Here is a 16,543-nt window from a genome sequence, read left to right as displayed (position 1 = left end):
TGGTGGCTGGACATTCAAGTCAATAAACAGAAAAAGTACTCAGGAAACATAAATTGCTAGTTTACCCTTTGTAAACTTCATCTTTATATATATATGAAATATATATATATGAAATATATGTGAAATATATATGTATATATGAATTAGGCTATAATAGAATTCCACAAAATATGAACTGAAAGGCTCTTAGCAAACTTTATATTTCTATTAATATTTGATATTTAATAAATCTAGAATTAATTTTAGAAGGGTGATATTAATGATTTTACTGTGTAATTTTGCATGCAAGCTTCATTAGTTTCATAAGAGGAGCAGTTCCCTGTAAAGGTTGTTTTGGGACGTAGCTCATCTTCATTCAGTTTTATAATTTATCTTTTGGAACTGACTCAGTGAAACTTATTACGATCACACTTTAAGAGGAGGAATTTTTCTTCTGATTTACACTGAATGAATGAACATTAGCTAGCTCTTCAAGTTAGGGTCTTAATTATTCTCTTGTTTGACCTTTGCCTGTAACATTTGGTTTGAGTTGTGTTCTTCTCTTTGACTTTAAGATTCAGCCACTGGCAGGAGCCTTATTTAATCTTTCTATTGAGCTGTTTCATCTCCTTGAATAGGGCATAAACCTATTCATCAACCTATCTTTCATATGGGCTTGCTGCTCTGGAATACTATTAAGATTGAGTGCATTGTGTTACGGTGCATGCCATTTAAAAAGCAATGTAATATGTTTCAGTGTGATTAAGAACAAGAGTGTTACAAGTGCAATATATAGTAAAATCATAACACTCAAGGGCTTTTTACATAATGTGCTATTCCTAATACGCAAACAGTTGATTTAATTTCTTACTTTAGCTTTCTAAGAGCATGGTGTTTCTCATCAATGCTGCCGTATGTTCTGATCTTTCATTCCTTAATACTGGAGTTGATGTAATGCTATAACTAAATTATATCAAGATCCTGAGGAATCAAATTTCTAGTTTGATTTATACATGTAAAACAGGGTCTTACTCGGTGGGTTTAATCTGACTTCATAATTGAAATGGAAACAAGAAGATGAAAATCTAATTTATAGATTTTTTTTGGGGGGGAGGCATGGGACAGCCTCCGTTAAGTAAATTAAATATTCACTTATTTATTGGTCTAATAAAAATAAAGTTCTGCTTTAAGAAAAAGGCTTTACCAGGAAATATTTAAAAAAAAAATTGTGTGATTCTGGTTCTTTGTTTTGGTTTTATTGTTCTTTTGCTTGTTTTGTTCCACTTTCCTGATTGTGTTATAGCAGATGAGGTGTTTAACTGATAGATGGTTTATCCTTAAGCAATGATACTTAAGCGTATCGTTAAGAGTAACGATACTTAATGCCGTTGCCTTGAGTTCACATAGCAGTAGCACATTAGGGGCACCTGGGTGGCTCAGATGGTTAAGCATCCGCCTTCGGCTCAGGTTGTGATCCCAGAGTCCTGGGATCGAGCCCCACATCGGACTCCCTGCTAAGCAGGGAGTCCGCTCGAGCAGGGAGTCCGCTCGAGCAGGGAGTCCGCTCGAGCAGGGAGCCCGCTCCTCCCTTTCCCTCTGCCTGCTGCTTCCCCTGCTTTACTCTCTCTGTGTCAAATAAATAAATAAAATCTTAAAAAAAAAAAAAGAAGTAGCACATTAGGACTTGTCATTGGAATACTAGGATTTTAGATGTAGAAGCCACCTCTGAAGTGGAATGGTTCCTCATGTGACCAGGGAGGGTCTGGAGCTAGTGGTCAGAGGGACTCTCTGAAGATCATATAGTGAGTTTGGGGTAGAAATGGAGCCAGAACCATGTTTCTTGACTCCTTGCTAATTTTTCTTTTGCTACACCACAGGACTCAAATTCAGATTATATTTTCTTTTCTTTCTTTTGTGTGTGTCTTTTAAAAAAGATTTTATTTATTTATTTATTTATTTATTTATTTATTTATTTGACAGAAAAAAAGAGTACACACGTAAGCGGGGGAGCTGTAGGCAGAGGCAGAGGGAGAGGGGGAAGCAGGCTCCCCGCTGAGCAGGGAGCCCGACGCGGGGCTCGATCCCAGGACCCTGAGCAGGAGGCAGACACTTAACCGACGGAGCCACCCAGGCGCCCCTACGTCTGTATTTTCTACTTGTTTGTTTTATTGCAGTATCTTTGTGTTGCTGTTTTGTAATACACAATGTGGGAAGCTTTATTTACTGCCTTTTTCACAGTGTGCCCTCACTAGAGCGTTAGGAGTTCGAAGTGGGTGGACAGTGTAGACGTAGACCGACTGCTAGTACTGTTGGTGGTGGATTGAGCTGGAAGAGTTCCAAAAAGAAGACGATTTTCTTTTTTTCATTTATCCCGGTCCAGAACCTGGAAGGCCAGCAATAAAACCAGGTCTAAGAATGTTTAATTAAACTGATTATAAATATGTATATTTACATGTAAATATGTATATTTAAATTATATTTGTTTTTTGGGGGGTGGCAGATTTTTGCAGCAGTCCAAAATGAGTTCTCTAATGCTTACAGTTTGAATTTGATTGCTGTTAGGTAACTGGATGATTTCTAGTTTCCAGAAAGTGTCAGAAGCTTTATAGGGATTATCTCACTTATGTCTTTAGCATGAATACTCTCGTAAAGCTTAAGGAGCTATATGATGTAGGTAATCACTTTAGCTCCATTTTTATAACTGAGAGAACAGAATGTATTACGTGTGGGTCCAAGGTGGAATCTGAACCAAAGGGCTTCTTAAAAGCTCTGGCTCTTGACCACTAAGCTCTGTCTCCACATTACATACAATTTCCTTTGCCACGAAATGCAGCCTGTTGTGGTTTAAGTTAGTAAACACTTTTATGATTCATACAGTAAGCTTCAGCAGTATCCTTGAGAACGTTCATCGTGCTTATATTTGGGGTATGGTGGCATTTTAACCTTTAGCCTTCTTTTCCTCCTCTTTCGTCATGCTCCGTCCCAATTTTCTTCACTTCCCATTCTCCTTGGTTTATTTGGAGCCATGGTCAGTGTGCCTTCTGCGTTATTTGGATACCTTCTTTCTGTTCTCAAAAGAGTAAGTGATTCTCTATTATTTCCAAATGAGATTAAAGCTACTAGTCATTGGCTCCCAAATTCTTTACCAATATCCAGTTTTTTTTTTTAACCTTCCTTTTAGAAAACTGTTCAGTATCTCAAGATTGAAAGGAGCCATGAAGAAATACCTAATTCAGTTACCCACCCAGTGGCGGGTGTCTCAAACATGCCAGTTTGTACTTTAATCTTTTCCTCATTAGCGTTTTCTAGAATCACTCCTAGTCATTACAGTGTTCTTTTCTCCCTGTTTTCGGGGACACTATCATACCCACTTTCTTTAAACAAGCCAAAATTAAACCAATGACTGACTCTCTGCTGCTCCCTGGTTTGTCCCTTAAGCTTTTCAGTTTGTGAGTTCTTATCTAGAATACTGGCTATTAATAGTTTTTGTGAGTCACTTCTGATTTCTCTTTCATTTATATTTGTACTGTTTCCTCCTCTAAGTAATTCCTGGATTTCAGAGACCATGAGAAGTCCCATGCAATTAGCACTGCATTTGTTAATCAGAAGGTATTTTGTAAAATCTGGCCTACAAAGAAGAGTAGGAGCTGTTTTTCTCCTGTTCTTGTCTCTTTCTGTTTAGCCCAAAGACTTGTTAGAGCTACAAATCAAACTGAGAAATCGATGTAGCCCACTTTTATAGTCAGCATAGGCGGAAAATAGTAGATCACTACCATGTATTGTAGGAGCAAGCAAAAAATCATACTCTGTAAGAGAAGATTGACTTTGATGATATAGGTTAATTTTTATAATGTACTTTTAAACAATAGTGTCAGATTTTGTTTGCAGTGAGTCACTTTTTATTTTTTCCCCTCACATAATCCCAAAGGGACCCTAATACTGTATCTAAAACTCAAGACTGGTCCTCAGGCTGTTTAAGTTTTCATTGTTTGGGACAAACACCTTATTGCTTTTGTGAAAGCAATATACAGGGCTGTAGGGATTCCTGGAGCATAGTTTGAAAATCCTTGCCTTAGAAGGGTGGTGATAGAAAATTTCCCTGGTCTATTTGAGGAGATAGAAAGATCGTCAGGCTAGACAGGAACCACATTCCTGTATGCACAAGGTTTAAACCATTGCCTCCGTATGAGCTTCACCCTCATTCGGTCTTCATTTGTAATATCTAATGGAGCTTAAATCAATTAAGATACTTTGGATAGGCTCTCTCTGTGCCAAATGCTAAACTGAAACACAAAGTAGAGCCTACAAGATGTTGAAAAGAAATCTTGTCCCTCACCCTTCCTCTGAAGTTAGAACAGTTTTCATTCCTTCCCTGGACGCATTTGTTTTTCCTCCTGAAAGGGATAAAGTAAAAATTAATTAGCAAGTATGAATTTAGCAAGTATTGAAAATGGAATTGTATGCTGTACAAGAAAACGGGGCAACACATTTCAAAGTGGCTCTTATACACTGTGCACTTATTAAAGGAACATTTTTTATTTCAGTTAAAGTATCCCTTTCAAAAGAGTATCTATGTGTTTGAGAAAATTGTAACTTATTTTGCATGGCATCACTCTATTCCTTTCTCTCCTGACTCCTGTGATTGTTCTCCTTGTAGTGCGGTTTCCCTCCCCTTGAGTAGACAGCTTTTCATTTGTGATCTTTCTTTTTCTCAAATTGCATTTAAAATCCATTGCTTTTTAAGGCTGGTGTTCCTTAGTCTAGACACTTCCTTCTGTACTGTGTGTAAGAATTCTGAGATTTCAAGAAAAGATATATATATATTATATATATATATATATTTGTATGTATGTATATATCACTTAAGATTAGGTAATACAATTCCCAAGATTGATACCTATAAAACCTTCACAACGAAGAATCATAATGAAGATTTTATAAGTAGATATGGTGTTTTCTTGGAAATTTGTAGCATTGGGAGAATGTAAGATTGGAGAAATAAGGTTGTGAAATCAGAATAGCCAAACCTATGTGAGTGTTAAATAGTGAATTCAGGATGGAAGAAAAGTCCAAGCAGGCGATGTTGAGGAAGGAGGAAGTGCCTTCACCTCAGCTAGAAAATCCAGGTGAGGGGCTAAGCAGCCCTGGAGGCTAACAGTAAGGACAGACTTTCCTTAGGTTGTTTTCATAACTTCCTCTCTAAGCAACATAAATAGCACTTGTTTCCTCCTGATCCAACAGAGGTCTCAGCTTAAAGGTCACCTCCTCAGAGAAGGGAATACTAATGTAAAATAAAAAGCTCTCCATTCTCCTCACACCAGCCTGCTTCATTTCCACCATAGCACTTGTTACTCAATACTTTCTCAATATTTTCTTGATGTGTGTTCTTTCCTCCTTGCCCAACCTGTCTCTCATCACTGGATGTAAGTTTAATATGTGCAGAGGTCATGTCAGTTGTGTTCATTACTCTGTCTTTTCTCAGGCATAGAGTATGTACTCAGGCAACAGTGTCTCTGGCTCGATCGTCATGTGCTCGAGAGCAAGAATTCCACCATATTTTTGTAGCCCTATGATTATATGGTTCCTGTTAGCTTGAATTAATTAGGCTAATATTCTTGAGAAAAACTGAATTACTATGACTGAGAAAATAGGATAATTTTATAAGCGGAGACATTACATTTCTTCCCCCCCCTTTTTTAAAAAAATATTTATATATTTGAGAGAGAGAAGCGAGTGAGTGCGGGTTGGGGGTTGGGTGGGCGGGGAGGGCAGAGGGAGAGGGAGAATCTCAAGCAGACTCCCCACTGAGCGCAGAGCCAGCCTCACATGGGGCTTGATCTCACAACCCTGAGATCACGACTGGAGCCGAAACCAGGAGTCGGATGTTTAACCAACTGAGCCACCCAGGCGCCTCCTTTTTCCTCCTTTAAATAAAAAGCAGCACCAGGCTTAGTGACAGCTGGGCCAAGTGTAAAACATGGGGTAAAACTGGGTAAAACTTTGATGCCAGAGGCTGTCCCAAGGGTTGTTTGCTTCTGCTACATCCAGAAGTCATGAGGTGGTTATTTTAGGAAATGTGATTCTTCAATAGCTCCTTAGATATTTGGTTAAATAATAAAAAGCCATAAAAGGGAAACAGTGTTTCTGATGGCCAGCTTTTTGATGTGGTAATACACACTGAAATGAAGATGCTTCTGCTGGATACTGAGAGGGTCTTAGTTACTTTTCAAGAAGACCAATTTTCCATGTACTAATGTTGCTTTTCTAGATGGACCTTCTGAAATATGGTATTCTGAAAAATATTTTGTCCAAGGTTTAACTTTAAACTTTTTTAAAAAAGATTTATTTATTTGAGAGAGAGAGAGAACATGCACGCAAGTGTGTGCACGCGCACACCCCCCCACACCCACCCGTGTGGTGGGGGAGGGGCAGAGGGAGAGGGAGAGAGACTCCAGCAGACTCCATGGTGAGCTTGATCGCATGGCTGAGATCATGACCTGAGCTGAAACCAAGAGTTGGATTCTTAAGCTACTGCACCACCCAGGTGTCCCCGAGGTTTAACTTTAAAAGTGATGGTCATCTTTGAGAAAGAAATCTCAAGATTTTTCCATTTGAATAATTCTCAGTGAAGGAATTAGGGTTGTCCTAAGTTGCAGTTTCTCTGAAGATATACTTTTGCTATTTCCTGTCGAATTAGCCTGGAAATATATTTCCACTAGGCCAGTTTTTGAAGCAGTGCCATACACTGAGTTATTGTGAGGCAAGTTGATAGAAGTACTATCAATTTTAGTGAAAGATGTAAGATTGAGTATTTATATTTAGTATTTCCTAACAATTCATAATGTTGTCTAGTTTGGGGCAACTTTTGTATTTTGTTGGCTCATTTGTTATACATTCCTTAGAGAGACGATCACGAAGTCACTCTTGTTTTAACATCACAGTTACATTGTCTGTAGGTGAAATGTATTGACTTAACCTCTGTTAGATGGGCTTTGCTGACTGTAATGACGTAACTGCTCTGAAAGCTAAAAATGTGCATATATTAAAAAAAAATCCTCCCTTTTTTTCCCCTTCTGGAGAGAGAGGCTAGGAATATTCTAAGTCTATAAGTAAAGATTCCAAGTTACTAACAAATGAAGTCATTTTTATGTTCACCATTAAGATTTTTTCAACATGGCCAATTTGGAGTCTTGAATTCTTTTTCCAAATCTAGGAGTTTTCTGTAACATTTCAAAATTAATGATCCATCTTTTTTTTTATATATAATCCATTTTTTTTGCCCACCTGGGCTTTCTGAGTATGTGTGGTATAAGGTTCTCCATAGAAGTATAACTTTATCCATATTATCTGTTTTTTCTTCATCATTTTCTGCGTTTCCACTTATAGTGACTGCTCCATTATGCTGTTGAACTTTCCTAATGCCTTTGCTCACACTTTGCTTGCCATCCAGGCCTTTCTTCTCAACTGCCAAGCTTGCTCCATCTCTTACTTTGAAGTTCATACTAAAGTTATGTTCCATTGTCTCAACTCCATTTCATAAGAGATGAGAAGTGGCTAGAGGCATAGCTATAGCTCTTGGGAACATAGAGTTAAATCAGGGTGAGGATGGAGCTTGATAGTAGCATATACAATAGGACTAGCTAATAGGATCAACCAGAAGAGAGGTTAAACCCAGAAGAGGGAAACTACCATTTTTGTTTTACAGTATTGGCAGAAGGCTCTCCAGAGGAGGTGATATTTGAGTTGGTCCTTGAGTGGTGAATCCTGAAGAGGTGGACAGTGTTCCACGTCTGTCCAGTTAGCTAACTGTATCAGCTTGTTTCTTAAAAGTTTGTGACAGTTGGGTCGCCTGGGTGGCTCAGTTGGTTAAGCGTCTGCCTTCGGCTCAGGTTATGATCTCAGGGTCCTGGGATTGAGCCCCGCATCGGGCTCCCTGCTCAGTGGGGAGCCTGCTTCTCCCTTTCCTCCCCACCTTGCTCTCTGTCACTTTCTCTGTCTCTGTCTTAAATAAGTAAGATTTTTTAAAAAAGTTTGTGAAAGTTAATTGGACATTTATCTTGTGTGGCCACAGTTTTTTTTTGCATATGAAGCAGTTGGGTTTTTAGAATTGCTTTTGAATTAAAAACAACAACCACCATAACAAGGTAAAAACCTCAACAATGGGACTCGAAAGTTGCCTGATGTTAGCTTTAGTCGTTTTTCAGGGAAATGAGGAAGTGGCCCAAAGGGGAAAAATATTTTTTGCCGTTTATAAATACCTGTTTTGAAATGGGATGAATAGAAGCAATGGCAGAATCTTTTTGTGTGTGTTCCTGTGTGTGTTCCTGTGTGTGTGTATGCTTATAAAAACAAAAACAAAACCCAACTGTTGATTTTTGCTCTTTTCAGAATGTCACAAGTGCAGAGGCTACTACGCTCAATGGCAGTTAGGTGCTCAGACTGCTAGATGCTAACCCTAGACTTCTTAATGCTCACATGGGACAGTTGAAGGCAGAGAAATGGGCCAGGCAGCCCCCTGTTTCTTGGGGGCTCTGCAATGACAGAACTCAAGCAGGAAGGGAAGGAGTCCAAAATGCTCAAACTGGAAGGGGCATTTAGCACAAAGCATTGGTAATAACCAGTCTATATATAGAGTTCAGTGTGGTTCCTTCCTGAAGGGTTCTGTGCCGTAAATAAAGTAAAACCAATAATTATCAATGGTCAACTGGACCATGTCCTGAACAAAAGTATTTGGATGGGCATAAATCATAGTATCTAAGCAAACAGACTGGAGAGGAATCTACCAGCTGTTTTCCTGAGGAGTAGGGAAAAAACTATTGCCTAATGGTATTTTTTTTAAGTTTTAAATGAGGGTCTTCTGAATCTGTAAGAGCTTCTTTTCTTTCTTTTTCTTTTTTCTTTTTTCTTTTTTTTTAGTGATTAACAATGGGATCTTTTAAGTTTTTTATTGTGTCTGTATATGAACTTTATGATAACACAAATTTATTTATTCATCTAAGAAACATTTTTTCCCTGTACCAAGCACAGGTTTTTTTTGAAGCCCTTTTCTCCTAAATGAAGAATATTAAAAATCTCAGGTAATGAGTAAGATTTTGACTTATTCCATGTTAACCAAAATACGACCTTTTTTCCCCCCTTCATGTGTTTTCCTTTCTTGTCTGCATTTTTTGCTCAACTAAAATAGGTTAAGGGCCAATGGATATAGCTAGCATTGTACTGCATATGTATATGGGGAGTGTGCCTACTTTTGAGAAGCTGTCTTAGGAAGAAAACCACAATTACTCATTATTTACGCACACCTTGGGCTGTCTCTCAGGCATGAGTGTTGTGTGCTGGTAGACCTTCATGGTGCATGTGATCACTTGGGAAGAGAACATTTTGAAAATGTCTCCTAGTTAGAGCCTTGGAATACGTGAGCAGTAGTGTGTGGAAGGAGAGGAGCAGGACGTCTTATTTATGGCTCCATAATGTTAGTTTCGAAGTGACACTGGGAATCCTCCGGCTCAATTTGTTAATGCAGTTTCTTGAAGTCTGGTACTATCAGAATTAAAACCAGTTCCATGTTGAGTACTCTGCTTTTGGGAGAAGGCTCCTCTGTGGAACACTTTCTGTCACCTCGACCCATTTTTAAAAGTTCATGCTGATTGTAGGGAGTGGGAGTTTGGAGAGGAATTTGAGTGCTCCTGGAAAGCAGCTTCTTTAGCAATGGTAAATCAGTGAAGCATGGCATGCGTCTTTAAAAATTCTATTCAACAAACATTTGTTGCTTTACTTGGCTCAATGTTAATGCCCGGAGTTACAGATATGAGTAATAATGGGGTTGCTGACCTCAAGGGGCTCAGTCTAGTGGAGGAGTCTGAAAGGTGTGAGTGAGTGTTATCTTGCCAGTCTGATAAATGCACCCACGTGATAAGCGCAACCCGAGAAGCTTAGAAGACGAACAAGGGAGACATCCTAAAAGAGCTAACATCTGGGCTGGATTTTGACAGGAGTGAGAGCTTCCAGTGATTTCTACTGAATTAATTTGCATAGTTTAAAGAATGGATGTTAATCCTCCCACTTTACTGTCACCTAAAAAAATTTGATGGCTTTCCAGAGATGCACGTCCCTTTAATCACTTCTGAGACTTTTATTACATAGATTTTAAGATTATCTGATTCTCAAACAATTGAGAGGAAGAATGAGTTGAAGGGTTTAGGGTGCTTAGATTGTATGAAGGTGACACAGTGGCATCAGTGATGATGGAACAGGGGTTCTTAATGAAGAAGTGTTGTTGAGTGACACAAGGAGGTCCCAAAGGTGGTCCCAAAGATGGTCCTGTTAGTTTAACAATAATTGCTTTATGTCTAATGTGCTATCCCTGGCTAAATGTTTCTTAGTTTGAACTCCTGTTTCTTCTTAAGAACTAGGTTAGAAACTCATGTTAATGATTTAGGTTATAAGATACTTGAATAAATAAATAAACTACTTCGCCTGATTTGGCTTTCTTCAGATTGGGACTGTAAGTTTATATGTGTATTGCTACAGATTTTCTGGCATGTTTAGTGTGTATTAAAAGTTTCTACTTTTTGCTTCTAATTAAGAACTCAGGGTGCTCTACCGACATCGTTTATTGTTATTTATGAAAAAACTGCATTTAAAAATAATTGAGGTATGCATTGGTAAATAGTTTCTTATAAACCAGACTGTTAGGGACTATTAATATATAAGAAATCATTTCCTTTAGAGGGTGGGAAAAAAATCTCAGACTTTCAACCAGAAGATGTGCTCACTAACAGCTGTTTCCTATAATAGAAGCAATTTGCATGCAGAATAGAGAAAATGAATTCAACAAAAGTGAGTATAAAGGAGCAGCTCTAACTTCCCTGGCATGTACGGCAGCCCACAGAATAAACTTCCTTCAGATGACATTGGCATGATTAATCCCCGGGGACCTGGACACTGAAACTGCCGTGTGGCAGACAGGTTTGCAGTCTGTAAATGTCACGGGTGTAATACGAGCCTTCTGATTGGGGTGAGGTGGGGAAAGCTCAGTGCTTTTGGGGCATACCCCCTCCCAAGGGTCCAGGATGTTTGAATATTCATGACAGGTTGGCAGGTGGTTAGTGGATGCAGTACTGAAGCTACTCTGAGTTGTTTCGCTTTTTCATTTTTGTTTATTAGAGACACTTAAAAGGTCAGGTGATTTTCCTCATTTCCTGATTTACTTTTGATATCCGTTTGGGGACGTGTTCCTGAGCTGGGTTAAAGGAGACATCCAAGTGTTAAAATCTTATCTTCAGGATACCTCTTTATAACCGTGGTTGTGCTTGTGGAATGTCTAACCAACTTTCATGTACATCATCATCATGGTCTAGAAGAAAGATAACTTACACTTAAATTCCTGCACATATATAGTCTTCTTGCATCTTGACGGCCATGCTTACAGATGAGTATATGGTACATTCTCTGAGGGAGAGGAAGAGAGAGAGTCTTAAGTAGGCTCCACGCCGAACGTGGAGTCAGACATGGGGCTCTATCTCACAACCCAGAAATTGTGACCTGAGCCGAAACCAAGAGTCGGATGCTTAACTGACTGAGCCACCCAGGCACCCCGATGGTGTTCTCTCTTTCAAAGGGAAAGGAAATCAAAGCTGTCTGGTGAATTCTTAGCCCAGGGCCCATGGCCCTGAGTCTTACAATCAAAATCCGGGGCTCTACTTGGTGCCTTCTTTCTATTTTCATCTGAAAAGTTTACATGACAATTGAATATCTCATGGATTAGATTTCCTGCCTCGCTTCAGTCACTTTTTGAGAGCTTATAGGTGTGGGATCTGTGCTGTGTCTTACATATACATCATCCTGTTTAATCCTTACACCGTTTGGAAGAAAACCCAAAGTTCAGAGAATTGGAGTAACTTTCAGGAACCAGAGGTAGCCTGGGTAGGTGGAGCCCGGGTTGGCACCCACGTGTGCCTAAGTCCTTGACACTTTACACTCATTATCTCCCTGCGGTAAATGTTTCTGTCCTTGAAGACTGGAAGGAAATTACAGATGAGATTCCTGAGTATATGGTAATGGGAACGCTGTTGAGTGTCAGACCGGTGATTCAGACAGTGAGTGCTTTGAGGGGGTAAAAGGAAAAGAGATGGTAGTACTTTGTGGTTTGGAAAGGCCACAAAATTCGTGGTGAAATTTGAATTTCAACTAGGAGAGGATACTAACAGTAGTATCAAAGTGTGATGGAAGGAATGACAGGAGGTTGGGGCACAGTTGGGAAATGCTGGGTGTATTTGGGGGGGAGTTGGTACACTCGAATGTAGCGTAGGAGGACTGATGGGTGACAAAAGAGGTGAAAGGTAGGTTGGAGACCTGCTGCAGAGGACTTGAGCTGCCACGTAGAGGACTGTGTCGCCTTGATGGTCAGCATCTCCATTTTTTACTTCTTTGTGATACTATCACATGCAGTTTTAACTCGAATAATTTCAGTTGGCTTGTGACCGATTTTGATTTAATTGATATTCTAGTGGTATGGAATCCTATGTAGCATCTTGAGAGTGTCTCTCATTTTCCAAGAACTTTCCCAAATAGTCTTGCTTAATTCTTTTTGGGGGGGGATTGGGGATAGTGACATTAAGAGCACCAATAACATTGGGAGACTCTGGATTTGGGATTTTCTAAGGAAGGAGGGTGTCCTGCCGCATTTTGACATAGCAGTCAGGATATCTCCAAAGAGTGAGGGGTGTAAGGATGGGGTAATTGACATCAAAGACCTGACACAGAGTACTTTTGTTAGGAAACTTTCAAGCTTTGGGTCATAGGAGCTATCCTCAGTTTCCCTAAAGCTTTAGGGCAGGGCGACAGCAACTGAAGTCAAGTTATTAATGATCATGGTTGACTGTGATTAGATGCTCCCATGAAGATTCGAACAAATAGCTTACAGATTTACTTTGCCTAGGAAAATTATTGTAGATTCGGGAGAAGTACAGGATAGGTCAGAGATGCAGATGGGGATTTAGCAAAGGGCTGTGAAAATTGAGCATGATCTAGATAGTAGACTGGGATTTTTTTTTTTTAAAGAATGTCTTTTTGTCTTTTATTCTCCTCTCACCTATTTTCTCTTTTTAATGTTTCAGTGTGCAAAGATCCACCTTACAAAGTAGAAGAATCTGGGTATGCTGGTTTCATTTTGCCAATTGAGGTTTATTTTAAAAACAAGGTATGTAATCTTTACCCATTAATCTTTCAGTTGAAGATCCTCCATTAAACAAATGATGTTTAAAATAATTTAGATTCATAAACACTTCTATCACTAGATGATTTTAAATAAAAGTTAAATTCGTCTTCTAGGAATTTGGCTTTTGTTACCCTTAATTATAGAGGAAGTGGCTAAAAAAGATAATTTCAGTTATGTGAAGCCAGATTATATGAAATTCATTAAACTTTCTTTTTAAGAGAAGAATGATACCATTTGAAAAAGAAGAGTAATATGTTCGTAAAATAGAAAAGAGAAATTAAGTTTTTTCAGTGAAATACTCCTTTACTTCTTTTCTTTTTTTTTTTTTTGAAATTTTAGACACTTGCAAAGAACAATCTCTCATTTATCTTTAGCTGCCCTACACACATGGCATACAGATACAATTATATCAACTTGACATATAGATTCCACTGGATTTAAAAGTATATATGTAGCAAAACACACAGACTATATAGTATTACAAATTGCTCAGCCTCTGTGGTGTTCACTGTTCTTATTTATGAAATGGGGATAAGAGTACCTCATAAGGGGGCTGGGAAGATTAGATGCCATATGTCTGTGAGAATATTTAGAATAATGCTTCATGTATAGATAAGCACTTGATAAATGCTAACAATTACCTTTCTTGGTAATACCACTGAAATGATTAAGTTTTTTATCAAATCCGAATTTGTTGAGATGCAATATGTCTGCTCATGTGATATGACTTCACATTGATGTATTGATTTGTTTTTTCTCATTTTAATTTGGATTTCCCTAAAACTAGCCTTTAGCTTTTTTTTCCCCCCATTTGGGAAATTGAGATATAATTTGCATATCATAAAATGCATTTTTAAAAAGTGTGCAACTCTTCAGGTTTAAGTATATTGTGCGAACATCACCACTGTCTAATTCTATGACTTTCTTAGGATTTTCACCACCTCATAATGAAACCCTGTACCTATTAGCAGTCACTCATTCCTCCCTCCTCCAGCTCCTGGCAATGATTAATCTACTTCCTTTCTTGATGTAATTTCCTATTCTGGTGATTTCATATAAATGTGTGGCCTTTTGTGCCTGGCTTCTTTCACATAGTATGTCTTCAAGGTTTACCCACATTTGGATGCGTTGATACACTATTTTTTTCATAACTGAAGAACATCCCATTGTATAAATATACCACATGTTGTTTACCAGTTCATGATTTGCTGTACATTTGACTTTTTCCACCTTTGCTTACTGTGAATAATGCTTTTGGGTGGACATATGTTTTCAAATCTCCTGGGTATATACCTAGGTGGAGTGGTTGGGTCATATGGTAACTCTATGTTTAACTTTTTAAGAACTGCCAACTGTTTTTCAAAATGACTGTACTATTATACATTCCCATCAGCAGTGGTGGGAAGGATCCAGTTTCTCCACATCCTGGAAAACACTTGTCATTTTCCATTTGTAAAATTATAGTTATCATGGTGCATGTGAAATGGTTTTGATATGTATTTGCCTGATGACTTATGATTTTGAACATCTTTTCATGTGCTTATTGTCCAGTTGTTTATTTTCTTTGGAGAAATGACCCTTTAAATCTTTTGCCCATTTTTTAATGTATTGATTTTCAATTAAAGTGATTGTGTTTATGGGAAGGATCCAGAACATTTCTCTCTACCCATCCCTGTTTTCAATATTCTATAACTTTATTTTATTTTTTAAAAATTTTATTTATTTGACAGAGAGAAGGGGGAGAGAGCACAAGCAGGGGGAGCTGTAGGCAGAGGGAGAGGGAGAAACAGACTCCCTGCCGAGCAGCGATCCCGATGCGGGGCTCGATCCCAGGACCCTGGGATCATGACCTGAGCCGAAAGCAGATGCTTTACTGACTGAGCCACTCGAGTGCCCCTCAATAATTCTAGAAGTTTAATTAATAAAGATCATGTGGTGCTTTTCTTCCCTCTTGTCACACATCCAGTGCTTTATTTCATCTAGGCATTGGGCTGGCCCATAGGAGGAGTCTAGGCTTTTAAGCCAGAAAAGGTGTTGTTCCGAAGAAATTAGGGGCTAGACCGTTGTGATCTCTTGTGGGAGGATCATATTGGCTACACTGTTCTCTTCCCATCTCCTTAAGTCAATTTAACATTGCATTGGCTTCAGTTTGGAAAGAATACTGTGGTGAGGTATCTTCTCTCCTTTGTCTTTACCTTTTCTGGTCATTTTTACAGGCTATCTGTTCAACAAAAAATTTATTTTCTGAGTTACCCAGTTTCCTTCTTTACAGAAATCACCGGGATCTCCCTACACACCACACACATGTGCACACACACACATACACACACGTTCGGTCTTCTCGGCACTTTGGGTCGTCATTCTTATGACTCATCTTATTGACTCATTTTGTGAGGAGTTATAGTTTATTAAAAAATGAAGGAAGAAAGAGGCACACGAGATGGAAAGCAGTCATTCATTTGGGGCTATTTTGAGATAGACACTTGAGCTGAACACCATTAAATAGATTTTCTGTTTAGCATCCATATTAGCTTACGTCAATTTTCTAGTTTTAGATTGTCTTTAAGATTTTATATTTAATAATGATTGCTGTTTTTATAGGTATACCACGAGACATCTGTATTTCAGTGTTTGTAATATGAAAAAGTGGGATACACCTAATTGGTCCTGTGTAGAGATATGGAATCATTATATGGTGGGTTAGGAATACACGGAATGCTATGTGGCAGTTAATATAGCAACATGCGTAAGTCTCAAAAGCAAGACAACTTAAAAGTTACAGAAGTATATGTATATGGTTATGATACCATTTCTGTGTGTTTTTATAAGCCACTGAAGCTGAGAATAAATAATGTTCTAGAAATACACATACGTAGCACAAGAGTGCCAATTGAAATGACAGCATGGGAACTAAGTAGCACTGGTTACTGGGGAGGAGCCATAGAGCAGCTTATATGTATAAAACTGTATCCTTTGGGGGTGCCTGCATGGCTCAGTCGGTTAAGTGCCTGCCTTCAGCTCAGATCATGATCCAGGGTCCTGGGATCGAGCCCCGCATCGGATCCTCGGCACAGAGTCTGCTTCTCCCTCTCCTTCTGGCTCTCCCCGCAGCTTGTGCACGTTTTCTCGCTTGCTCTCTCTCCCAAATAAATAAAATCTTTAAAAATAAATAAATAAAATTGTATCCTTTGAAGAAAAGGTAAACACGGTAAAAGTGTTAACATCTGTTTAATCTCGGTGGAAGGTACATGGGTGTAGTATTTAAAGTTCTTTTCTGTATGTTATTAATTTTTTAATTAGAAATTATTGCTTTGTCATCTCTTTTCATTTATCCTGGAGTCCCCCCCC

The 16,543-nt window shown here is 38.7% G+C and overlaps 1 protein-coding gene across 1 annotated transcript in view; it reads left to right on the top strand.

Moving 5' to 3' along the window:
* The window catches only part of MLLT3 (MLLT3 super elongation complex subunit), a 266,270-nt gene that overhangs the window by 134,845 nt on the left and 114,882 nt on the right, over window positions 1-16,543 (top strand). The window contains exon 3 of the mRNA XM_040632319.1: window positions 13,095-13,177. Coding sequence (XP_040488253.1) covers window positions 13,095-13,177 — 83 coding nt within the window. The remainder of the gene's footprint in view (window positions 1-13,094; window positions 13,178-16,543) is intronic.

The sequence above is a fragment of the Ursus maritimus genome, unplaced genomic scaffold, assembly GCF_017311325.1.
Source record: "Ursus maritimus isolate PB19 unplaced genomic scaffold, ASM1731132v1 scaffold_17, whole genome shotgun sequence".
NCBI lineage: Eukaryota > Metazoa > Chordata > Mammalia > Carnivora > Ursidae > Ursus > Ursus maritimus.
Note: the sequence above shows the minus strand (reverse complement) of the source record. Positions and strands in the feature narration are given on the sequence as shown.